At 45.2% G+C, this 26,201-nt stretch overlaps 2 protein-coding genes across 5 annotated transcripts in view; one reads left to right on the forward strand and one right to left on the reverse strand.

Annotated features, from left to right (window-relative positions):
• Positions 1 to 17,779: 17,779 nt before the first annotated feature.
• The window catches only part of LOC117977537 (doublesex- and mab-3-related transcription factor C1), a 71,216-nt gene continuing 62,794 nt past the window's right edge, over positions 17,780 to 26,201 (forward strand). The window contains exon 1 of one of the 3 annotated variants that reach the window (XM_034949467.2): positions 17,780 to 17,914. The gene's annotated coding sequence lies outside the window, so the exon portion shown is untranslated. The remainder of the gene's footprint in view (positions 17,915 to 26,201) is intronic. The other 2 variants (XM_063601805.1, XM_063601806.1) reach the window with 2 other exon arrangements.
• LOC117977539 (protein FAM236A) lies at positions 21,207 to 23,497 on the reverse strand. 2 transcript variants are annotated; one of them, XM_034949474.2, is made up of 3 exons: positions 23,190 to 23,497; positions 22,837 to 23,000; positions 21,207 to 22,682 (listed from the first exon to the last, which is right to left on the reverse strand). In XM_034949474.2, exons 1-3 carry the CDS (start codon positions 23,409 to 23,411, stop codon positions 22,655 to 22,657), a joined length of 414 nt encoding a protein of 137 aa, XP_034805365.1. In that variant the 5' UTR covers positions 23,412 to 23,497; the 3' UTR covers positions 21,207 to 22,654. The 2 variants fall into 2 exon arrangements, with proteins under 2 accessions (XP_034805365.1, XP_034805364.1); XM_034949473.2 differs by having other exon boundaries at positions 22,837 to 23,012.

Below are 26,201 nucleotides of genomic sequence, written 5' to 3' on the forward strand. Positions count from 1 at the left end.
CCCCCACTCTCTTCTGGCTTGTAGGGTTTCTGCCAAGAGAGCCACTGTTAGTCTGACCGGCTTCCCTTTGTGTGGGTAACCTGACCTTTCTCTCTGGTTGCCCTTAACATATTTTCCTTCATTTCAACCTGGGTGAGCCTGACAATCATGTGTCTTGCTCTTCTCAAGGAGTATCTCTGTGGTGTTCTCTGTATTTCCTGAATTTGAATGTTGGCCTGCCTTGCTAGGTTAGGGAAGTTCTCCTGGATAATATCCTGAAGAGTGTTTTCTAACTTGGTTTCATTCTCCCCATCCCTTTCCGGTACACGAATCAAATGTAGATTTGGTCTTTTCACATAGTCTCATTATTTCTTGGAGGCTTTGTTCTTTTGTTTTCACTCTTTCTTCTCTAATCTTGTCTTCTCTCTTTATTTCAATAATTTGATGTTCAATCACTGATATCCTTTCTTCCACTTGATTGAATCGGTTATTGAAGCTTGTAAATGCATCACAAAGTTCTCGTGCCATGGTTTTCAGCTCCATCAGGTCATCTAAGCTCTTCTCTACACTGTTTATTCTAGTTAGCCATCCGACTAACCTTTTTTCAAGGTTTTTAGCTTCCTTGTGATAGGCTAGAACATGCTCCTTTAGCTCAGAGAAGTTTGTTGTTACTGACCTTCTGAAGCCTACTTCTGTCAACTTGTTAAACTCATTCTCCATCCAGTTTTGTTCTGCTGCTGGCGAGGAGCTGCAATCCTTTAGAGGAGAAGAGGCACTCTGGTGTTTGGAATTTTCAGCTTTTCCGTTCTGGTTTCTCCCCATCTTTGTGGTTTTATCTACCTTTGGTCTTTGATGTTGGTGACCTACAGATGGGATCTTGGTGTGGATGTCCTTTTTGTTGATGTTGTTGCTATTCCTTTCTGTTTGTTACCTTTCCTTTGAACAGTCAGACTCCTCAGCTGCAGGTCTACTGGAGTTTGCTGGAGGTCCACTCCAGACCCTGTTTGCCTAGGTATCACCAGGGGAGACTGCAGAACAGCAAATATTGCTGCCTGATCCTTCCTCTGGAAGCTTCGTCCTAGAAGAGCACCTGCCTGCTTGAGGTGTCTGTTGGCCCCTACTGGGAGGTGTTTCCCAGTCAGGCTACACAGGGGTCAGGGACCCGCTTGAGGAGGCAGTCTGTCCATTCTTGGAGCTTGAATGCCATGCTGAGATAACCACTCCTCTCTTCAGAGCTGTCTGACAGGGATGTTTAAGTCCGCAGAAGCTGTCTGCTGCCTTTTGTTCAGATATGCCCTGCCCCCAGAGGTGGAATCTATAAAGACAGTAGGCCTTGCTGAGCTGCAGTGGGCTCCACACAGTTTGTGATTCCCAGCTGCTTTGTTTACACGGTAAGCTACTCAAGGCTCAGCAGTGGTGGACGCCCCTCCCCCCGTCAAGCTGCAGCATAGCAGGTTGATCTTAGACTGCTGCGCTAGCAGTGAGCAAGGCTCCGTGGGCATGGGACCCACCGAGCCAGGCATGGGAGGGTATCTCCTGATCTGCCGGTTGCTGAGACCGTGGGAAAAGTGCAGTATTTGGTCAGGAGTGTACCGTTTCTCCATGTACGGTCTGTCATGGCTTCCTTTGGCTAGGAAAGGGAAATCCCCCGACCCCTTGTGCTTCCTGGGTGAGGCAACGCCCTGCCCTGCTTCAGTTCACCCCCAGTGGGCTATACCCACTGTTCAATCAGTCCCAATGAGATGAACCAGGCACCTCAGTTGGAAATGCAGAAATCACCCATCTTCTGCATCGATCTTGCTGGGAGCTGCAGAATGGAGCTGTTCCTATTAGGCCATCTTCCTAAGTCAGCATCTGTTTATTTATTTTCTAAGTCAGAGTTTCACTCTGTCACAGGCTGGTGTGCAGTGGCATGATCCCGGCTCACTGCAACCTCCGTCTCCCGGATTTAAGCAATTCTTGTGCCTCATGAGTAGCTGGGAATACAGGCAGGTGCCACCACACCGGGCTTATTTTTGTACTTTTGGTAGAGACAGGGTTTCACCATGTTGGTCAGACTGGTCTCAAACTGCTGAGCTCAAGAGATCTGCCTGACTCAGCCTCCTAAAGTGCTCGGATTACAGGCGTGAGCCACCGTGCCCAGCCCTACCTTTTGAACTGTTTAAAGGGATGGCTATTAAATTTTGGCCAGAAAGGAGAACAAGGGATTATAAATCCTAGAACCAGTGAACTTCAGAGCAATAGCTAGAGTCTGGGAAAAAGTACAAAAGAGTTTTGCTTTTTTCTTAAGTGGTAGAAGAAAACCATAGCGGGGGCAGAAAAAAGATAAAAAGATCATGTTAATGTTCCAGAGGGTGACACAACATGATAGGCCATAGGACAGGTGAAAAAAGTGCTGGGAAAAAAAATGAGAAAATTAATCTCGTTCTGCAGTTTTGGGCAGAAGTTGTCCACTTCCGAAGTAGGTGGTTCATTCTATAGTCTTGGACGGAATCTGTCCATTTTTGAAATCAGCTGTTTCTGAAGAATTTCTAAGAATCCTCAGTTTGAGGTTCCCTAATGGAATGGGCTTCCAGTAGTCGGGACAAAATGATGTATTTTTTTTCTAATTGGGAAGTATGATTCCCGGATCTATTCCGTGTTGTTTTATTGTTGTGTCAGTTATTAGCAGTGTCTGATGAGGTCTTTTTCATTGAGGTTCAAGGGCAGTTTTCCTTTTATGTCACTTCCAGAAGACTAAATCTCCCAGTTACAGATCTTACAGAAGCTTCTTAGCTGGGGTTTTGGAAATGAAGCTTGTACTTGGTGAAACACCTGGAAGCATCATATGATCTCTTGTATTCAGACACATTGACTGTAGTGTGGCAGAAAGTACGACTGGAAGCAATTTCCAAATGTGTGGGGCAGTCTGATAATTAACTCCAGAGTAGAGAACTTGCAGGTCCTGAGGGGGATTGATCTTATTTTCATCAAGGCCAGTGGAAATAGTTCGGTGCTTGGAAGTTTAAGGATACCTGAGAGCTTTGAAAATTCTAAATTGAGAATTCCATTAGCTCTCTTTATTTTCTCTGCAGTCTGCGGATGATAAGGACAGTGGAGTTCTGAATAAAAGGTGTTAAATTATTCTTTAATAATACTTCTAGTGAAATATGTGTCCATGTTACTGAAGAGATAAGTTGGAATTCTCCAGTTTTTGAATATAAAGTAATTTTAAAAATCATGACGGCCATAGCTGTTCAACTAAGAGAGTGCACCCACCCTAAGAACAAAAACCAATAACCAGAACGTATTTATGGACCGCTGCTGAAGGCACTTGTGGAAAATCCATTTGGAGGTGTTCAAAGAGGCCTTGAGCTTGTGGCTCTGTCCCATGTCTTGCCTGCATAGTCTTGCCAGGATTGTGTCTTCAGCTGGTAGATATGTATTGGAAATTTTCTTGGCAATATTCTTAAAATTACTCAACTAATATTGAATGCTTCAACATCATGGCCAACTTATCTCTGCAATTGTGAGAAATATCAAGAAGCATTTTTTGTTTAAACTCCACTTTTATTATGGCCATACCTCTGGATGCAAGTAAAAGATGTCAAGGTTTTAAGATTTATATCCATTTTATAGGGCTTCCTGTAAGGAGAGAAAACAAAGTTTAGATATAGAGAAACATTTTGATAAACATACACACTAAAGAGAGTGACAGTGTGGCTGATTTGAGGACTTAAGCCCTAGACAATATTATCAAGCCACGCGAATAAAGAGCTGGGATGTATTAATCCAAGTGATGGAAATGAAGATGGGACTGACTCCTATATTAAACAAAATGATCTCTCATTTAGGCAGCCAGGAAAAACAATCTCCTCATGAAGATTGATTCACATTTTGTTTTGTTTTTAGGGTACCTGTCAAATGAAAAATCTGATTCGTGTCAAAATGTCCCAAAAAAGGCCATAGCAATTTTCAAATTGGCCCTAGTGAAATTGTGTCCGTTAGGGACAAGTACATACGCTAACATTATAATGAGAAAACATGAAGGAAACAGGTGTTTGTCCTGGAAGAAATGCAGATTTAGATAGAATGACCCCATAAGAAACAGCAGTCTACAAGCATGGCGCTTTTGTAACTTAGTGTCTGTGGAATTTGGTGCAAGGCCAGTTGTCCCCCATCAGGGGCCAGACAATACCAGCTGTTTCTGGGCAAGTGAAACTGAACAAAGCAGTTTTGGCAAACTGACACAAACACAAGACTAAGGAAAAGGTCCTTAAAGTGTTTTGATATGGTGACCTGAGACAACATACGTCTGAAGAAAAACGGTCTTGGGAGATCGTCTGAGCTTCTCAGTCCAAGGGACTGGCTTGCAGACAGACTTACTGAGTTTATGCCTATCCTCCCCCACTCAGTAATCATTTTACAGACAAATGGCACTTAAGATACTAAACAAGCAGACAGACCATAAGAGCAGATTTAGAAGGCCAGAAAGCAACTGCACCAAGGAACAACACAAATCTGACCAGTGAATCAAACAAATCCCAAGAGACTGTATTCCTAGGAAACTGAAACAAACCCAATGATGGAGTGATTCAATAAACCCAACGATGAAGAGATTCAAAGCTTAATTCAGCATGAACTTTCTACCAGCCATGGGTAAGATGACACCTTGAACAGGTAGAGACAACAAGAGGTCTCAGATATGCACATTCTTATTGAGTTGACGATTCAGATCCAATACAGTGACAAGTTCAGCTGAATCCTGGCTGGAAACCCCGTTTGTGTAAATAACTTCCAGGCAACGACCAGCAGGATCTGATCAAAATATGAAAAATAGAACTACCATACAACCCAGCAATCCCACTGCTGGCTATCTATCCAAAGGAAAAGAAATCAGTACATCAAAGGAATACCTGCACTCACATGTTTATAGCAGCACTATTCACAATAGCCAAGATATGGAATCAATCTAAGTGCCCATCAGTGGATGAACGTATGAAGAAAATGTGGTATATACACACAATAGAATACTATCTGACCACAGAAAAAAATAAAATCACGTCATTTGCAGCAACATGAATGGAACTGGAAGTCATCATGTTAAGTGAAATAAGCCAGGTGCTGAAAGACAAATTTCACATGTTCTCACTTGCACATGGGAGCGAAAAAAGTTGATTTTAAGGACATAGAGGATAGACTGATAGATACCAGAGACTGGGGAGATTGGGTAGGGTGGAAGGGGGTGTGAAGAGAGGTTGGTTATGGATACCATCACACAGTTAGAAGAATTAAGTTCTAATGTTTGGATAGTGGATTAGGGCAACTATTCTTAAAACCAATACTGTTTACATTTCCAAGTAACTAGAAGAGAGGGGTTCAAATGATACCAACACATAAAACGATAAACATGCAAGGTGATGGGTACTCCAGTTACCCTGACTTGATCATTATACATTCTTTGCATGTAAAAAACACTCACATGTACCCACATGTATGTAAATTATTCCATGTCAGTAAAAGGGGAAGAAAAAGAAAATATAGGAGACAATCTTTGTGATAATAGATTAGGCAAAAAATTCTTATATCTGACACTAAAAGGATAAAGAAAGAAAAAACACCATAAAGAAAAAAACTGGTAAATTGGACTTTGTCAAAATTAAAAACTTTTGCTCTTGCAAAGACCCAACCAAGTTAAGAGTGTGAAAAGACAAACCACAGACTGAGAAAAAAATATTTGCAAAGCTTATATTTGATAAAGCATTTGTGTTAAGAATATATAAAGAATTCTCTGCTGGGCACAGTGGCTCATGCTTGTAACCCCATTGCTTTGTGAGTTGCCTTTTTGATTTCTTTTTCAGCTATTTCATAATTGGTGTCTGAAATTGCTACTGATTTCTGTATGTCAATTTTGTATCTGCAACTTTACTGAATGTGTTGGATCAGTTCCAACGGTTTTCTGGTGGGGTTCTTCTGTTTTTTCCAGATATAAGATTATGTTGTCTGGAAGGAAGGATATTTTGACTTCCTTTTTTCCAGTTTGAAAGACTTTTGTTTCATTTTCTTGCCTGATGGCTCTGGCTAGGACTTCCAGTACTGTGTTGAATAGAAGTGGTGAAAGTGGGGATCCTTGTCTTGTTCTAATTCTTAGTGGAAGGGCATTTAATTTTTCCCCACTTAGTATAATGTTAGCTATGAGTTTATCACATATGGGCTTTATTATTTTAAGGTGTGGTCCTTCTATGCCTACTTTGTTGAGAGTTTTTTTTTTTTTATCATGAAGGGGAGTTGAATTTTGTCAAATGTTTTTTCTGTGTCTATTGAGATGATCACATGGTTTCTGTCCTTTATTCTGTTGATGTGATGTATCATGTTTATTGATTTCTGTATGTTGAACCATCCTTACATCACTGGAATAAATCACACTTGATCATGGTGTATTTTCTTTTTGATGTGCCGTTGGATTTGGCTTGCCAGTATTTTGCTGAGGATTTTTGCATCTAAGTTCATCAGGGATATCGGCCAGTAGTTTTCTTTCTTTGTTGTGTCCTTGTCTGGTTGGGGTATCAGGGTAATGCTAGCCTCATAGAATGGGTTAGGGAGAATTCGCTCCTCTTTAACTTTTTTGAATAGTTTGGGGAGGTGCCATTGTCTACCAAATTCAAACACAAAATAAAGCCTTTAAATGAAAGAGGCCCATAGGTGACAGTAAGGATCCCTGACACCCAATTCGCCAAGATCGCAAACAGGCTCTCTGACACTAGAAACTGAGATTTAGGTTTCCTCGACCACTTAGTAGCAGGGAAAACTGTTTCAGAACTATAGGTCATCTACACTCTCACCACTTCTATTCAACATAGAACTGGAAGTCCTAGCCAGAGCAATCAGACAAGAGAAATAAATAAAGGGCATCAAAATCAGTAAAGAGGGAGTCAAACTGTCACTGTTTGTTGATGATATGATCGTATATCTGGAAAACCCTAAAGACTCCTCCAAAAAAGCTTCTGGAACTGATACACAAATTCAGCAAACTTTCAGGACACAAAATTAATGTACAAAAATCAGTAGCTCTGCTATACACCAACAGCAACCAAGCTGAGAATCAAATCAAGAACTCAACTCCTTTTACAATAGCTGAAAAAATAAAATAAAATAAAATAAAATAAAATAAAATAAAATAAAATAAAATAAAATGCTTGGACTATACCTAACCAAGGAGGTGAAAGACCTTTACAAGGAAAACTACAAAACACTGCTGAAAGAAATCATAGATGACACCAACAAATCGAAACACATCCCATGCTCATGGATGGGTAGAATCAATATTGTGAAAATGACCACCCTGCCAAAAGCAATCTACAAATTCCATGCAATTTCCATCAGAATACCACCATCATTCTTCACAGAACTAGAAAAGACAATCCTAAGATTCATATGGAACCAAAAAAGAGCCCGCATAGCCAAAGCAAGACTAAGCAAAAAGAACAAATCTGGAGGCATCACATTGCCGGACTTCAAACCATACTACAAGGCCATAGTCACCAAAACAGCATGGTACTGGTAAAGAAATAGGCACACAAACCAATGGATCAGAATATAGAACCCAGAAATAAGGCCACATACTGACACCTAACTGATCTTCGACAAAGCAAACAAAAACTTAAAGTGGGGAAAGGACGCCCTATTCAACAAAGGGTGCCGAGATAATTGACAAGCCACATGCAGAAGAATGAAACTGGATCCTCATCTCTCACCTTATACAAAAATCAACTCAAGGTGGATCAAGGACTTAAATCTAAGACCTGAAACTATGAAAATTCTAGAAGATAACATCGGAAAAACCCTTCTAGACATTGGCTTAGGCAAAGACTTCATGACCAAGAACTCAAAAGCAAATGCAACAAAAACAATGATAAATAGGTGGGACTTAATTAAACTAAAAAGTTTCTGCACAGCAAAAGGAATGGACAGCAGCATAAACAGGCAAGTCACAGAGTGGGAAAAAGTCTTCACAATCTATACATCTGAAAGAGGACTAATATCCAGAATCTACAAGGAACTGAAACAAATTATCAAGAAAAAGACAAACAATCCCATGAAAAAATGGGCAAAGGACATGAATAGACAATTCTCAAAGAAGATATACAAATGGCCAGCAAACATATGAAAAATGCTCAACATCACTAATGATCAGGGAAATGCAAATCAAAACCACAATGTGATACCACCTTACTCCTGCAAGAATGACCATAATCAAAAAATCAAAAAATAATAGATGTTGGCGGGGATGTGGTGAAAAGGAAACACTCTTACACTGCTGGTGGGAATGTAAGCAAGTACAAAGCACTAGTGCGCAACTAGTACAAACCGTGGAAAAGAGAAGTGTGGAGATCCCTTAAAGAACTAAAAGTAGAACTACCATTTGATCCGGCAATCCCACTACTAGGTATCTACCCAGAGGAAAAGAAGTCATTATATGAAAAAGATACTTGCACTTGCATGTTTATAGCAGCAAATTTTGCAATTGCAAAAATATGGAACCAGCCCAAATGCCCATCAATCAGTGAGTGGGTAAAAAAATTGTGGTGTGTATATATACCATGGAATACCACTCAGCTGTAAAAAGGAATGACATAGTGGCATTTGCAGCAATCTGGATGGAATCGGAGACCATTACTCTAAGTGAAGTAACTCAGGAATGGAAAACCAAACATTGTATGTTGTCGCTCATAAATGGTTGCTAAGCTATGAGGATGCAAAGGCATAAGAATGATACGGTGGACTTTGGGGACTTGGGGGAAAAGGTTGGGAGGGGGTGAGGGATAAAAGACCACAAATTGGGTACAGTGTATACTGCTTGGGTGATGGGTGCACCAAAATCTCACAAGTCACCACTAAAGAACCTAGGTAACCAAACACCACCTTTTCCTGAAAACCGTATGGAAATAAAATGAAAATGAACTATAGGACGTCTAATAATGGGCCATTTAAATGGCCCACAAGTATCCTTTTCTGGGTCAAATGCTGGGCCATTGATTTTCTATGGCTCTCCCACTAAATGGCCTCTCTACTTTCCCCAATCTTTGTCAATGGAATCGATAGCTCCATATAATAGAGACTTGGCCATCTTTGGTGCCACCCTCCAGGGTCATATGGCCATATACAACCCTGGTGGTCCATTGGTTCCCTCATAATACTCAACACTTTCTGGCCTTACTCAACACAGATTCTCTGGTCACTTGGATTCCTGGGGATCCTTCCAAATTCAAGCAGAGGATTCTTTTTCACCAAGGTGGATTATAGGCTATAGAAGCAAGGGTATGCCACCCCCTGCCAACCCTCACCATTGAGACCATTATTCTGTGTGATTTTTACCATGGTCATAGCACCCATCAAATTCGCCAGCCTGATCATTTGCACTGATGCCCTGACTCAAAGGACAACAGGATGGGTCAAACTAAACACGGTTGTGTTAATTATTGGAGCCAAATGGACCCCAGTAATACTTTCCATATGGGTGAAATTTGTCAATCCCCACAAATATATGAATATATTTGGACTCCAAGTCATGGATTCCCAACTCTGATTCCCAATTCCTGAGCACAACCTCCATACTGCATTTCTGTGTCCTTTTTTTTTTTTTTTTTTTTTTACCCAAATGCAATCCACAAAGAGTTGACACCTGGACCCAAGGCAGGATAATACACTGGGATCCTCTGGCCATAGATGGAACAGTGAAATATCCAACATGACTTTTCTACTTTTTCTGGAAAGCAGGCACTACCACTTTCTAAGGCTTTCCACAGTTATGATGGATTTAAAGGTTAGCTAATTACAGGCCCTTCCCAACAGGAAATAAAAGTGTTGGCCTATAGACCCATGCCTACCACCATGTAGATCTTGCAGAAAGGAGAGAACGATGGCTATCACTGGCCTAGCTATGCCTGATATGGCTGGTGGCTTGGATCTGGGACACAGTTTCCCCTACTCAATGCCAGGCTACCAAGGCAGTATTGCACCCACAGTGTCATCTCTATCCGTAGTGTACAACTAGTCCCCTGCAAAACCATTGACTAGGCATATGAACAGTATCCAGACCAGCCATCAGGATGAATAAAAAATAATGTGGTCCTACACTGGTTGTGCTCCCTGGAGCTACCTTTAGCGTAGTTATGATGATAGACTTTCTGACCTTGACCTGTGCCTCCAAGTCCTGGATTTGGCTCAAGAGTCATACTGGCCCTGGGAGGCCATCGCCACATCCTGGATGATGACTACAGCCCAGCCAACCAAAGTATCTCAAAGGATGACCACAGTCCAAACCACCACCACGTTCTAGACTCCTGGGTTATAACCCTCTCCTTCCCCATCCTCCTCATTGTGTGCATAAAACCACACTTTTAAGACCAGCCTCACTAGAGTTCCCATACCCACCCTAGGAGAACAAAGCCCATTTCCACTAAGGCTAAAACCTTGTCCCCGTGTGCCTCCTGAGGCAAGGCTACTGCTTGAGGCTACCTACCCCCTGTGATAATCTGTGTGTATACATAGCTGAAGTTACATCCCAAAGGCCGGACCTCACACAATGCCAGGCCTGCTTCCTGCCCCCAGGAACAGACCCCCCCTCTTATTTGCTGACCCAAAGCTCATGAAACAAACCCATAAAGCCATCCATAGCAAACGTTATCGTTTTAAGGCCGTGGGTTTCCCTCTATGCTGTCCAGGTCCAGATCAAGGGGATGCTGATGTATCAGGTCTGGTCCCAGGCCCATGATTGCAGGTCAGGCACCTATCCAAATGCATGTGCTCCTATTTGTTTGCCTATGCCCACACAGCATAAGCAGACATAATACCCCACATAATAAAGGAACCTCCAGGTAAACCTGAGAGTGGCATGTGCCAGTCTCCTAGATAACTCCCGCCTGCTAAGCTCACTCTTAGAAATCTCACCTGCACATTGCTAACACTGCTCTTCCTCACTCCACTCACTCCTCAGCCGCCCCTGCACTCTGTGGACTGTCAGAAATTGGTCCATTCCCCCTCCCCCGACACTATTAAAAACTCCTACAGGGGGGCTCCTTATCCTGTATATATTTCCAGGTGCTCCACTCCCTCCCCCACACCTCCCTCTCCCTTCCTCGGGGACGCCCCTCACTTTAACTACCCCCGAGTGACTAATACACCTTTGAAATACTTGAGATAATTGCTGGCTCTGGTGTGGAGTGTGTTGACACTGATACCTTTAAAAGGAGGGGAGCAGCAGACCTGGCAGCTAGCCAGGTCATCGGGCTGTACCACCGTCAATAGGAGAATAAACACACTGTGATGTACTCGTACAATGGAATACTACTCAGCAATAAAAACTAACAGACTGTCAATACACACAACAACAAGGATGAATCTCAAAAAACGTTAAGTTGAGCAAAAGAAGCCTGAAAAAAATGAGCACTGTGGCTCAGTTTCTATAAAGTTGCGGAAGAGGCAAAATTAATCTGCGGTGATAGAAATCAGAAAAGGGGTTGCCGCTGGAGGGATGGGTGGATACTGACTGACTGCGAAGCAACGCAAGGGAACTTTCTGGGGCGTTTGAAGTCGTCTCTATTCTGATCTGTGTGACAGTTACCAAAGTGAATGCATTGGACAAAAATCAGCCATCTCTATACTTAACCATTTGGATTTGTGCATTTTTGTGCATGTAATTTATGCTCCCAATTTAAAGTGCTGCCAGTATAAGAAAAGGAATAAAACAAAAAAAGAATTGCTACCCCAACTTTCTTTTTGTTTTATATTGTTTTCCACACTTTTGTTCTCAATCTTTCTGTTTTTTATTTTTATTTTTTATTTTTTTGATGTAAACGTGTTTCTTGGTTCTCATTTTAAAAATCCAACCTGAGGGTCTCTTTTAATCGGTGACTTTAGCAGATTCACAATTACATTTACTATAATTATTTTGCATTAAGACTTACTCACGCTGTGTTATTAGGCCATATATGAACAACCCATAGCCCAACAGCCTGAGATCTATTTGGAAGCTTCAATGAACAGAGCTGGGATGGAACTATATGGGTGACCCTTGTTTCCTGACCAGGGTCAAACTGAACTTGCCAGTTGAGAATTTTCTTATGGACGGAACAGAATAGGACATGCAGCTAATCTTACTCATTTCTGAATAGTAAGAACTCAGAGGGGAACTTGCCATAATGTAAATTATGTGTATGATAAAGATATCCTAATTGGAACAGTGTTGTGCTGGCTCTTGAGATAAATAGGTCAACAGAAAAGAACACAAAGCCCAGAGACAGACCTTTGCATGTAGGGAATTTGATAAGTTTAACATTTGTTGGCACTGCAAGTCAGTGTTGCAATGATGGACATTTGATAGAAAGTACGTACTTCCAACCCCCCAAATAGAAAGCCCCACTCCAAAGGTGACCACTCTTAGGCCGGGCGTGGTGGTTCACGCCTGTAATCCCAGCTCTCAGGGAGGCAAGAGGCGGGAGGATAGCTTGAGCCCAGGAGTTCGAGACCTGCCTGGGCAATATAGCGAGACCCCATTCTCCAGAAAAAGGAAAAAAACAAAAAACAAAAACAAAAGACACACACAAAAAAATAAATGTAGCAAAGGTGACCACACTTAAAAGGTTGATGAGTATCCTTTTAGACCTGTTCTATGCTTTTACACTAGTGTATTTTTACCCACGGAAATGTATAATTGAGTTCTGCTTTGTCTGACTAAATGATGACAATCCTATATATTGTTCCTCAACATTTCAAAACTCAAGAATAGATGTTTTTTCACGTCATACCTGTAAATCTTCCTTAATCTTTCAACTTACACATGGTAGTTAGTCACAGTGTAGTTTTTAAAAGCATTCTCTTATTGATGAATATTTCTGTTATTTTCAATTTTGGTAACCATTATATACAAGACAGCAATGACAATTCTTGCACACATCTCCTTGTGCATAGGATTGGGTGGTTCTCTAGGATTAGGGTTGCCAGAGTTAGCAAATAAAAGTACAGGAAACCCAGTTACATTTGAATTTCTTAGCATTTAGTAAGTGTTTTAGTGTAAGAATGCCTCAAATATTGCATACAGGACACACTTACACTAAAAAAGTATTTGCTGTGGATCTGAAATTCAAGCTTAACTGGGAGTCCATTATTTTATTTGGTACCAATATGAAGGATGAATACCTATAAGTGAATTTTTGTTGTTGAGTGTATACGCATTTAAAATTTTACAGCTGATTGACAGTCTTTAGAATTGTGTTTTGCCATATTTGATATGAATCTACTTAAAAATGGATTTGCTCTATGTTGGGTAAATAATTGTATCTCTTTGTCGTTTTATGAGTATTTCCCTGATTGTTGGTGGGATCAAAGAGTTTTTTTTTTTTCGATTCCCCTGCCTCAGCCCCCTGAGTGGCTGGGATTACAGGCGCACACCACCACGCCTGACTAATTTTTGTATTTTCAGTCAAGGCAGGGTTTCACCCTGTTGGCCAGGCTGGTCTCGAACTCCTGACCCCAAGAGATCTGCCCTCCTCAGCCTCCCAAAGTGCTGGGATTACAGGTGTGAGCCACTGTGCCCGGCCTGAAGATTTTGTTTTTTTTTTTAATTATTATACTATAAGTTCTGGGGTACATGTGTACAACATGCAGGTTTGTTGGCCATCTGAATTTCTGACTCTGGGGAGTAGGTCCATAAGTTTTGCCCGTTTTCTACCTTTTCTTTACTTTTTTAGAGCGGGCCAGTGTGAGCAGTGTGTGGGGCGGTAAAGGGAGGCAGGGCACAGGCCTATGCTGCTGCAGAGAGAAGCAGAGAGAGAGCATGAGGAGAAGGAAGCTTGAATGCGTCACTCAGCCTGAGTATGCCTAGCAAGCACACTGCTCTCAGCTTGGGTCATCCTCTGGTGGCCCCTCTTCAAAAGTGTAAAGCATTTTGGCCTTGGCTTTTCCCCTTTCCTTGGCCTGCAGAGGCCCTCTCAGGTCTGTCTGTGGACAGAGTAGTGGATTGGATAGCTTTTTGAGGAGGTTGGGTGACTTTGTCGTGGGGAGAACAGAGAACAGTTGTGAACAAATACTACAGTGGGGAGCGTTCCAGGGAACAGAGCTCTCCTTCACCTCACAGGCTAAAACCCTCCGCATGGCCAGCAGTTGGGTTCAGCGGGCAATGTAGAGAGGATTCTATAGTACTTACAGTATCTTAATGAGAGTCTGCAGCCAAAGACTCACCAAGGACAGTTTTAAAGAAATCTGTATGATTCCCACTACTGTGTGTTGCAATGATTTCTTTTTTATTTTCTTTCTTTCTTTCTTTTTTTTTTTTTTTGAGACAGAATCTCTCTCTGTCACCAGGCTGGAGTGTGCAGCGGCACGATCTCAGCTCACTGCAACCTCTGCCTCCCAGGTTCAAGCGATCCTCCTGCCTCAGCCTCCCGAGTAGCTGGGACTACGGGCACACGCTACCACGCCCAGCTAATTTTTGTATCTTTAGTAGAGACGGGGTTTCACCACGTTGGCCAGGATGGTCTTGATCTCCTGAACTCGTGATCCGCGTGCCTCGGCCTCCCAAAGTGCTGGGATTACAGGCGAGAGCCACTGCGCCCTGCTCATTGCAATGATTTCTAATGCATATCTCTTGTTTGTGTTGTCTGCATTTTTCCAGGCTTCTTTAAATATAAAAAGCCCTTATGGAAGCAAAACCATGGGAATAATTTGATCGATAATGACAAGACGTTTGATGAAATTTAAAGTACATTTGCAAACAAGAAGAAGAAGAGGAAGAAGATGAAGGAGGAGGAGGAGGAGTCGGCGGCGAAGGTGAAGAAGAAAAGAAAGCCTGCTAGAAAGTTTGGTTTAGAGGGAAACATCTCCAGGTTGATAAGTGGTATGTGAGTCGGGGCCCAACCAGGAGACGGAAACCGTGCAGGTTATTTGGACAGAGCACAGTGAGTAGAAAACATGGCTAAGTGGTAGAAGGGGGTTACCTCCTAAAAGGCACAAAAGAGAACTTTAAGGGGTCCAGGAGTAGCAGTTGCAAAAGAGCAGCTACTACCTCTAGGATGAGGAATAGCAGGCAATAAAGGAGTAGGAGAGTTCACTGTTCCTCCCGAGCTGAGAATCAGACCTCTTTGAAGAGGATGTAGCTGCCAAAAGAACTTGCAGCCTGCCAGTGGTGTCGAAACTTACCAGAGAGTGTGGGCCTTTGCTGGTCTGTAGAAGAGACCACCAAGGCAGGAAGGTGGTGGGTGGTGGTGGTGCATGGGAAGGCTGGAGCTGCTCAGAGGCAACTGATAGTGGGGAAATCATGGTCTGGAGGTGCAGCTGGAGCTTGTCTGCACTGGTCTCTGACCTCCTTCAGTGAATATCATCAAACGGGAGACTGCTACTAGCAGGAGGGATGAATTTTCCTGCTGGGATTCGTAGGGTCACCCCCAGTGCTCTCTATGGCCAGAGCCTAACATTCTGTTAGCTGGCATAGGAGAAAGACTCACAAGGATCATCTCTAGTGTGACAAAGCAGGGCAAAGAAGGAGTAACTTGGACCTGACAGACAACACGTTGATAAATGTCACAATCGGTATCCAAAACCAACAACATATTTAGCCCCAAATGAACGGAGTCCTTCCCGTTAAGAGTGGGAACAAGGACAACAAAAAAGTTTCACATCACCGCTATTAGCTAACAGGGTACCACGGTCCTAGTCAATGTAATAAGAAAAGGGAAAATGAATACTGTATTAATAACATGCAGAGACTGTGATTGCCTACCTAGAAAACGTGCGAGAATCCACTGAAAAAGCATTCTAATTAAGGAGAGGGGATATTAAGATGGCCGTATGCCCCAAAGTATACAAAACCAGTAGGCTTCCTATATGTCAGAAATAAGTAATTAGAAGACATAATGGGAAATACACAATTCATAGCAGCAATGAAACTAAAAAGACTGCCATGGACAAACTTAAGAATTATGCAAAAGCTATATAAAGCAAACTAAAAGGTGATTGAAGTACTCTGATTAAAGAGCAGAATCAATGAAAGAACATGAAGAACATGCTATATTTTGTGGCTGAGGACCCTCCATCTTCTCATGTTAATGAGATGTTAATTATTCTCATAGTAAACTATAAGTCCTAAGAAATTCTAGTTAAAATTCAAGCCAGGGAATTTTTTTTAACTTGAAAACTTTGATTTTGAAATTCTTATAGATGATGACATTTTCCAAAATATTTTGAAGAAATTTTGTAAAAGAAGAATAGTGAGGGGGGAGTTAGTTCTACTCACACAAAAACAATTTCTAAATCTTTATAGCGGAATTAGCAACAACAGAATTTAGATCAATGGAAGAAATTTGAAGTGCAAGCGTGGACATTATATGGAAATTTAGTACGTGTTATTTCGAGGTATAACAATTGCTGTATAAAAGTCGACCGTAATCCCAGCACTTTGGGAGGCCGATGAGGGCGGGCCTGAGGTCAGGAGTTCAAGACCAGCGTGGCCAACATGGCAAAACCCCGTCTCTACTAAAAGTACAAATATTAGCTGGGCGTGGTGGCGGGCGCCTGTAATCCCAGCTACTCAGAAGGCTGAGGCAGAAGAAGCTTGAACCCAGGAGGCGGAGGTTGCAGTGAGCCGAGATCGCACCACTGCACTCCAGCCTGGGTGACAAGAGCGAGACTCCGTCTCAATAGCAGCAATAACAACAACAACAACAACGACGACGTCGACCGTTTTGTTATGTGTGAGGAGGCTATACTGGTTACTGTCTAGAAAGGTTAGGATGAAAGAAAGGAATGCTAAGTTGTACCAGGTTACAATAAGAGAATGCACTTGCTAGGGTGGAGGAGTCTTCTTGCTATTTATTTGCAGGCTTCCTAGGGGCTGACCTCAAAGCAGGAGTCGATTTAAGGTCCCCGAATCGCAGATGAGAGGTGAAATGGGAGAGAGCGCTCTGTAGAGAAAGGATGAGGCGCAGTGACATGAGAGTAAGAGAAGCAAGAAGAGGATGTCATTATAGGAATGGTGGTTTGCAAAGTTAGATTACAGTTAACAATAACTTTCCAGACTGTGTAGGAGAGAAAGAATACGCAAGAGAACTGATGTTGTGCACCCCAGATCCACTGATCATAAAGAAAAGGAAACACATCTTCAGTTCTCCATGGAGGTCACTTGTTTCCCGGGTCCTTCCTCCACATCTAGATGACCACACAGGGTGCAAGCAATGTAGATGCGATGTACACTATAATAATGAAACGAACGCAAAGGAAAACTCACTAAGTGCTTACTCTAGGCCAGGCACTGAGCAAAGCAACTTCAGGTAGATGATCTGAAGAGGAAGCTGCAGAGGCAGCCGCTGGACAGAAATGCCTACGCTCTTAGGAGCCTTCTCCACAGGAGAGAAGGAGGGATACGAAGATAATCCAGAATGATCGGATTCATCACAACAACAGGTAACAGTTACTAAGCGCTTACACTGGGCCTGGCTTTTAGGCTTATGGTCTCTTTCAAGCCTCACATGAGCAGCCCCACCTCTGGGAGCAGCGCCCCCGCATCCCTCAGGCTGTAGCCTGCGGTACTGTTTTCTGCCAGAAGAGGCACTGCGGGGCGACGCCCGCCCATTCCCACAGCTCCGGGAAGACCCGGGCGGCGGAGGCTTAGCCCCCTCCCCTCCCGCTTCCTCCTCCTCCTCCTCCTGCTCCTCCTCCTCCTCCGCCTCCTCCTCCTCCGCCTCCTCCTCCTCCTCCTCCTCCTCCTTCTCCTCCTCCTCCCGGTCTGAGGGCGGCGGTCTCCGACTCAAGACCCTGGGGCTCCGGGTCTTCTTAGCAGCCGCCGCAGCAGCCGCGGCGACGTCACTGTCCTCGCGGCCTGGCACACAGCGCTCCGGCCGCCGAATGCCCGTGGACGCGCATCTCTTCCCAGAGTTCCTGCTTCCTGGGCCAGCCAAAGCCGCAGGTGAGAACGTCCGCGGTAGAGGTGACACCCAGGGCCTGCGGGTCTCAGAGGCCCGGTGGCCTGCTCCTCTCCTCCTTGCCCAAGAAACCCCCACGGGGGCGCCTGCAGCGGGGACACCAAGTGCTCCCCGGAGCCCTGGGAGCACTTCTTCTGAGGCATGGAGCCCCTGCTCAGGTGCTTCTGAAAGTTCCTTTGTGGACCCCAGAAACCCCTAGGCAACTGTCTGCCCCGCCCCGCGCCCCCGCCGCCCCCCGCCCCCGCAGTACCCCTCCGGCCCCCGACATCCCTGATGCGCATGCCCAGGGGCCCTGTGAGCTAGAAAGTAGCTGAGCTGGTGCAGTACCTGCTGGTTAAGAACCGGAAGACGGTGGCGATCAAAAGGGCAGACATGCTGAAGTATGTCATCAAAAGGTACAGGAGCTTCCTCCCTGAGATTTTCAAGAAAGCCTCTGACCTCCCCGAGTTAGTCTTTGGGTTCTATCTGAAGGAACTTGATCCAGCAGAGCACTCCTATGTCTTGATCAGAAAAATCGATCCTGCCCTGGTTTGGGGCCTGACAGGCGACCAGGGCACACCAAAGACCCGGCTCCTGATGATTACTCTGGACTCGATCTTCATGCAGGCCAGCTGTGTCCCCGAGGAGGTGGTCTGGGAGGTGTTGAGGGTGTTGGAGGCACATTTCGTCTAAAAAGCATTTCGTCTTTGGGGAGTCCATGAAGCTCATCACCAAAGCTAGTGTGCAGCAGGAGTATCTGGTGCACGAATAGGTGTCCCACAGCAATCCCACGCTCTAGGTATTCTTGTGGGGGCTCTCAAAGGAAACAAGACAGATGGAAGTCCCGGAGTTTGTGGCCAAAGTGAATGACACCCACCCCAGTTCCTTTCCGTGGCAGTAAATGAGGCATTGAGAGAAGAGGAGGAGATACCCCGTGCCCGAGATGGCAGCTGCCGTTGGTGACGTGACAAGTGCCAGTGTTAGTGCCAGTTCCAGTTCCAGGGCCTATGCCATGGCTGAAGCAAGCATCAGCACCAGCACCAATGCAAGTGCCAGTTGCCAGTGCCAGGGCTAGAGCCATGGCTGGAGCAAGTATCAGTACCTGGGACAGTGCCAGTGTGGTTGCAATCTCAGGCTAGTGTCAGGGACTCCTCCTGCCAGCAGTGAAGGCTGGGGCTGAGTCTTCACTTTGTTTTGCTGTGGGTAGTCAAAAGGACCCCACAGCAGTGGGTGCTGGGGTCCTGACTTTTCAGGAGTCGAGGGGTAGAGTGGGGTTAGGGAGAACCTGCCGCCCATGGTATCTGTGTTCCAGTTCTATTTGTCTTTCTCAGTGATTTAGCTTTCAATTTGCATACTGCAAAGTTTTGTTTGCCTTAATTAACTTTTTTTTATAATGATGATCATTTTACAGGAAATAAACTGGTTAAAACTACATGATGACAGAATTATATCAGAGTTGAAACAAACGCCATACCTAAGCATTTTTTCAAAATCCTTTGTTCCATAGACACTTGATTGAGTACTTAAGTTGAACATCTAGGTCTATGAATGACGTTGGTCAAATGTTTTATTGTTCTCTGTTTCGGTTTTAGCAGGAGAGATTTGCTGTTTCATAAAAGAAATTGGGAGAGTATATCATTTTATGCCTGTAACTTATTATAGCATTGGAATAAGCTGTTCTTTGGAGGTTTGAGAGACTTTACCAGTACAATCATTCCCCCCCTCCCCCAAATATAAAAAGATAAAATAAAAAGCCGGTCAGTGTCTGTTGCACAAAATTACAACCGCTCTCTGCTTGTATTTGCCTAGTTCTCCAGAATGTAGGGAAAAATAAAAATTCAATGAATTAGACACCTTGCTCATTGACTCATTTATTCAACATACATTTACTGACTACCTACTATATGTGAGGCACTGTGCCGGGCGCTGGAGATAGAGGAATGCACCAGACTCAGCCTCTGCCCCACATCTGAGAGTCTAGATGGGGCTGTCATGTAAGTAAATCAGCCAGATGTGGCAGTTTGATGTATTAATTGCCGGGATGAGGATAAGGACCAGGTGGTATGGGAGCCCGGAGGAGAGACACTTAACCCTGGGTGGTGGATGTCTGGGAACAAGGAAGGCTTCCTTGTAGTGAGATGCCATCTGAGATCTGAAGCACTGAAGGAGTAGTAAGTGCAGTGTGTCCCCGAGGCAGGGTATTGTGGGCATCGGGAGCATTCCATGTTCTTCAGTGGAACTGGAAGGTTAGAATTTGGGGAGACTGGGGAGAGATGATCCGGGGGTGGGGACCTGTACAGGAGCCAGGATCCTCAGTTGGTGGACTTCACAGCTGAGAGATTAAAAAATAATAGTAATAAAGTAAACGTGTAGTGGAAAGTGACTCTTTGGAAAGCAGCTGCTCTTGGCTCTTGGATGAGCCAGAGAAAAGACTCCACCTGTGGCATGCCTAGAAGCTGTCCTGGACTCCTGTCCCTGTGCAGTTTCTACAGTGCACACAGCAGGTGCTTTACATTCAGCATCCGTAAGGAGTGATGGGCAAGGGGGTAAGTGTTGCACTCACCGGAGCTGATTCCCAGAAGCTACTGAGCAGATGTTCGCCCCTGAAGCCTGGGAGAGACAGAGCTCAGTGGGTTATATGACTACGGTTAGTTGCTGTTGTTGTTTTAAGAAACAAAGGCCTAGATGTTAGAATGGATAAGTTATCCTGTTTATACAGAGGGAAAACTGTTTGTAGGGGTGAGAGATAAGTCTAGACTAGCCTGGAGCGAAGCCAGGAAGAGCCTTGATGGCTCAAACCTGATTTGGCTGGCCCAGGAAGCTATGGAGGTTTCCTGAGCAGGGAAGGATCTGATGAAGGCCAAACCCTACCAAAATTACAGTGGCCAGCACCAGCGTGGTTTTCAAAGGACCAGTATTCTCCATGCCTTAGAATGGTCCTGGTGGGTATAGTGATCATAATAACTAGCCTAAAATTATCTTCAGTTCTTAGAGATTGACATGCATGTTTTACATCCCTGCCCGTTGGCCTTGCAAAGCCTTTTTGTGCCCTTCGTCACAAACACTGCGGGATCCTGGCACCAGTTCTCTCAGGGCCTACCCTAGGATATGTAGGATCCAGAGAATATTACACTGTAACCCCTCACTTGCATTCCTCTGCTGGCGTCAAGGAAAGGCTGGAGGTGGTGGTGGTGGTGGGGTGGCGCAGTGGGGGTGGGGGTATCATAATATGAAAACATGCAATCTGAGGTGAATGGGGAAAGGGTTTTGGAAGGGCTCTGTCTTAGTTTGGGGTGGGGATAGTTGGAGCTGATTATGTGTACCTCAATCTGAGGCCTTTCCTCAAAATCCCGAGCCGCCTGCTCTCCATTTGAAGCCAATAAACATTGTCAGTTATGAAGGGTATATGCATTTGGGCAGGGAGAGATGATATTTTTTCTGCATTGTTACACTGAATTGCCCTCCTCAAGGCCATAGCAAGATACCTGTGGAAAAAGCATTGTCTATAGGTCACAGTCCTAACAGGTACTTAGGAAGAAGCAATGCTGTCCCATGACTATAACCACATACATGAGTCCAGATACGTATGTATGTCTTAAGCTCCTCTCCATCTCCAACAGCCAACCCTATCTCGATTAAATATCTTTCTCAAGAGGTGTAAAAAGATATTGACCCATAAAACCACCAAACACTTCCAGATTTATTTCAGTCTTAATGAGAGAGAAGCAAGAGAATGTGCCAGCAGGGAGGATGGGTCAGCCTCCTGTGGGAGTGGGTCCTCGAGAGTGTTGCTGTCCCCTGGGCATGCTGAGACACTAGAGCTGCCCAGCCTGCAAAGCTGAGGACCCCACTCTGGGAGCACCCGTGGGACTCAGCTCCTCATTCAGAAAGTGAACAGATCAATGTAATTTGACGTGGGCCTCTGTGAGGTCCTCCCACCCATTACTGTGTGTCTGAAAGGCCCGCCGTCTCTCCATTGACCTTGGTGATTGCTTGTGTTGCAATTTCTAACAGGTTAAAGGAACAAGTATGCTCCAACCCCCTTTGTAGAATTCTCCTGCTGATACTGTGTTGCAGCACATATCAAGGTCACCTCAGGAAGGCAAAAGAAAGAAAAAATGAAGCCCTCCTCTTATGAAAATGAGCAACGCGTAGGTGGAGACGAGGTCGTCTGTTGGAAGGGCTCTCTGTCTTGTGGTGGGGTAGGGGGACCTGGGAGCTCTTTGTCAGTTTAGGGGTTAATGCCTTTTCTGAGATCCACAGATTCTTCCTCCACATGACCCTCCCGCCTCTGCATATAAACACTGCCCAGTTTTCCTCCGATATGAAGACCGTGCGCATTGCTGGGGGAAGAGAGATGTTATTCCGTCGTCATTCCTGCATGTAAGTGCCTCACCAGGGTCCGAGCTGCCAGCTGTGGAAAACTCACCATTGATTGGCCACAGCCCATCGCCACCAGGACCCAGGAACAAGCAGCGCTGCCTCGAGGAGGAGGGCGGACAGCCTAACAGGGCTCAGGAAGATGCTAGCTCTCTCCCTCCACAACCCCACCACCACCAAAGCTGACCACCCCCACTTCACCCGACGTGTTGAAAGTTACATCAAATGCCACAAAGCAAAAACAGTCAAGCGTGCCAGCATTTATTTCAGGCCTGGTGACTGGGACACTGCGGCGAGCAGGGGCATGGAGCAGCAGAAGGGGCTTGGTCACCGTTCATGGCTCTGTGTCTGTGGCTCCGGTGGTCTCAGATTCCGAGTGCCCGGTATCCTCCCCTAGGGAGGAAAGCAGAGTGACAAGTGGACCCTCGGGAGCCCTGGGGATTTCTGGCTTGGCCTGAGGTTCTCTTGGTGGAACAGGAAGGGGAGGCGGATGGGCTTGGTGGCGAGCAGTGAGAGAGGCAGAGGCGGGCTCCGAAGGAGCTCTCACCTGAAACACTTGGTGAAACATGCCAGGGCTCTCTGGAACCGGCTCCTCCAAGACCCTCGCAGAAGAGCAGGTTCCCTGGGCAAGCCTGTGCCACCGGATGGGTCCTCCGTGGCGTCAGACACAGCCACCCATTCCTCAGGGTCTTTTTGCAGCCCTTTCACATTCTGAAAGACAGACTAAATAGCCAGATCCTAATGCTCCCTCCCATCCCTGGCTTCCTTCACCCCATCCAGCAACTGTTGTGTGCGTCTCTGGCCCTCTTGCAGGGGCTGGGGATGCAGCAGTGACCTGCACAGACCAAAGCCCAGCCTCCTAGGGGACATTCCAGGACAATGGAGGGAAGCCAGACTCACCAGGTCAGCAGGTGGAAGGAAGGGAGTGAAGATCATGCTTCCAGGAGTGTGTGATGTGCCGGTAGGGACCGACAGGACTTCGTTGAAGACACCGGCGAAGCTCGTCACTCTGCCGGGTGCAAAGAGGCCGAGGGCCTGCCCCCTCCACGCCCCATTCAGCCCCTCTGCCCCTGCCCCATCGTCCCTCCCTCCTACAGCCTTGTGCTCCAGCAAGGGATACATTTCTGGTATGTCACATTCCGTCTGTTCCTGTGTTTCTTACTCCCACTCCTCCAATCTTTCTTTCCTTTGTTTCTTCCTCCTGGCCCTCCCAGCAGGCTGGAGTCACGCTTCTGCTTGCTGAGCAGAACAGCCCCGAGGGTCCTCCTCGAGAGAACATGATGTGTAGAGGTCTTCTACAGGTAGCTCATTTTATTTGGCCATGAATGGTTCATTGCATGCCAAGGTCACACATGGTCCTAGTTTGCCATGAGTGGGACCATTCCGGTTTTAAAACTTAAAGGCCCCTGTCCCGGGAAAGCTCTCAGTCCCAGGGAAACTGGAACTACTTCATTCATGTGGACACTATTGTCACATTACTGTGCACTGTTTTTCTCACATTTAACAGTTGGACCTTGTAGATGAAATTGTAAGAGTGATCCTGATACCTAAGAAGTAGACATTTATGAGTAATCGATGTGTATTGAAGGCTCTGTATATCTTCATAGTGTGGAGGTAAATGCAGCATTATGTGTTTGCCCCTGAATACATATCCACTAAAAGCCTATGATTGGACCTCAGCCATCACGTCTGCTCTTGGGGTGTCACACCAGAGTTCTAGATGGACCCAGAATTGCAGAGAGACAAGGTCAGGGGAAGGAGCCGGGAAAGAGGTTAACAAGACCACAGATGCTGCAGATGGGATTCACACGAAGATGTCCTTCCCACCAGCCAGGCCATCGCTGGCTTTGTAAGGTAATGAGATTAGCAACATTAGAGGTGCTGAAACACAGCCTGAGCGGTCACTTGTACCGTATGCTGCAGAGAGGAGGGTTCAAATGGTTTCAGACAGCCCTGTGATTCATAGGATTCGTGTGCAAATCAGAGGTAAAGAGCCCTTAGCTTTCATGTAAATACGTAATTCCCTCTGACGTGTACAAAAATTCTCCTCAAAATCTTGTGAATTTCCAGGCAAGTGTTGTGAAATACTTAGAAACTCCTCCAAGAAGTGAGCAGGTCTCATTGTCTGTCCTATCTCCCTTTTCTCTCCTTGAATCTACTCCAGTTAGGCTTTCTCCTACACCACTCCACTGAAACTTAGGAGTCAATTGAACATGAACCAATGAACAAGTGAAAGTAATGTTTCTTATGGTTGTATATGACTAGCTATGTGATTAAAATGACCAAACCGGCAAGTTGTGTTTAAATGCTTAATAAAAGCTAGGTTTAAATTGTTAACTTAAAAAATGAATAGAAATGAAGACCCAAGTGACTACACTGTCATCTCCCAGCACAACTTTCATTCTCATATAAAGAAACTCATTTTCTAAGTAGGAAGGTTGTTCCAAACTGCTGGAAATTCCCAGGAAGAAAGGCCCAGGTTTTATGGAGCTTCCACCTGTTTCCTTGTAGACGCAGCCAACTGCCACCAGGTGGCAGAACAAGATGAGAAAACCGTGCCCCACGGAGTCCCTGAGCCCCTGCTGCTGCAGTTTTTGAGTGAGTTTTCTCAGGGGCTGGAATCACTCCTGGGGAACCATCCCAAGGTTCTGCCTTCTTAAGCTATTCCAGGGTGCACCCAGGGCCTGGCCCAGGGTTTCTGACGTCTATGATGACGCTTAAGGCAGTGACATCGATCAGCCGGGCCTCTGGGCTAGGAGCCCCAGTTCACCTCCTCATTAGTAACCCTGGGATGTGGTAGTAGGTGGCTTTAGGCAGGATGAGGGGCCACAGTTGTATCTGTCAGTATGTCAGGGTAGTGACATCTGTGATTCTGCAGGGACATTTGAACAGCAGGGAATCAGAAACGCCAGAAAGTGAGGGTCCGCAACACAAAACCTTGCCAACTGCTGTGGACTGAATTGCGTTCCCCCGCCCTGCAATTAATACATTGAAGCCCCGACCCCTAATGGGACTGTATCTGGAGCTAGAGGCTTTAGGAGGCAATTAAGGTTAAATGAGGTCATAAGGGTGGAGCCCTGCTCCTACAGGATTAGTGTCCTTATGAGAAGAGACGCCACAGAGCTCATTGTATCTGTCAGTATCTCGAGGTAGTGACAACTGTGCTTCTGCAGGGACATTTGGGTAGCAGGGAGGTCTCTTCTTCTCTGCACTGCATGCACCCAGGAAAGGCCATGTGACGTCTTAGCAAGAAGGAGGCAAACCATGAGGAGAGCCTTCAGCAGAAACCAAATCGGCCAGCACCTTGATCTTGGACTTCCCAGCTGGCAGAACTGTGAGAAAATAAATGTCTGTTGTTTAAGTCACCCAGCCTGTGGTATTTTGTTATGGCAGCCCGAGCGGACTAATACACCAACCTAGCGATTTTTCAAAGAAAGGAGTCCCGGGCTGGCCCAGGAGGCCAGGCTGCTCAGTCCCCGAAGCCTGATGGCAGGTGAGGTGGACAACCCTGTTGTCCCGCCCAGTAACATTTCCTTTTTTTTTCTGAATCTCCTTTGAGAAAATAAGCTGCCTCTGTGCAACTGCCTTGAATGGACCCAGAGTTCTGCAAAGAGTCAGGGAAGGGCTGTGAGTGATGGTGATAAGACCCGCCCCGCACCACCCTGTGGATGGATGGGATTTATATCGAGAAAGGCTACGAGGTCAGCCCCTCGTAGCTTTATACCATGTCTCCCTCAGCTGAGATTAAACAAGTGTGTAGGGATTCAAGAAAAAGTTGATTTTTTTAATTTGGAGTGGTTGTTACAGGGAGTAGGGGTCAACTGGATTTTGCCAGCCCTGAGATTGAACTGGATAAATTACAGGTAAATTATATGTGTGAAAGCACTGGGTACATGAGAGGATCTCAATACA

Source organism: Pan paniscus, chromosome X, assembly GCF_029289425.2.
Source record: "Pan paniscus chromosome X, NHGRI_mPanPan1-v2.0_pri, whole genome shotgun sequence".
Taxonomy (NCBI): domain Eukaryota; kingdom Metazoa; phylum Chordata; class Mammalia; order Primates; family Hominidae; genus Pan; species Pan paniscus.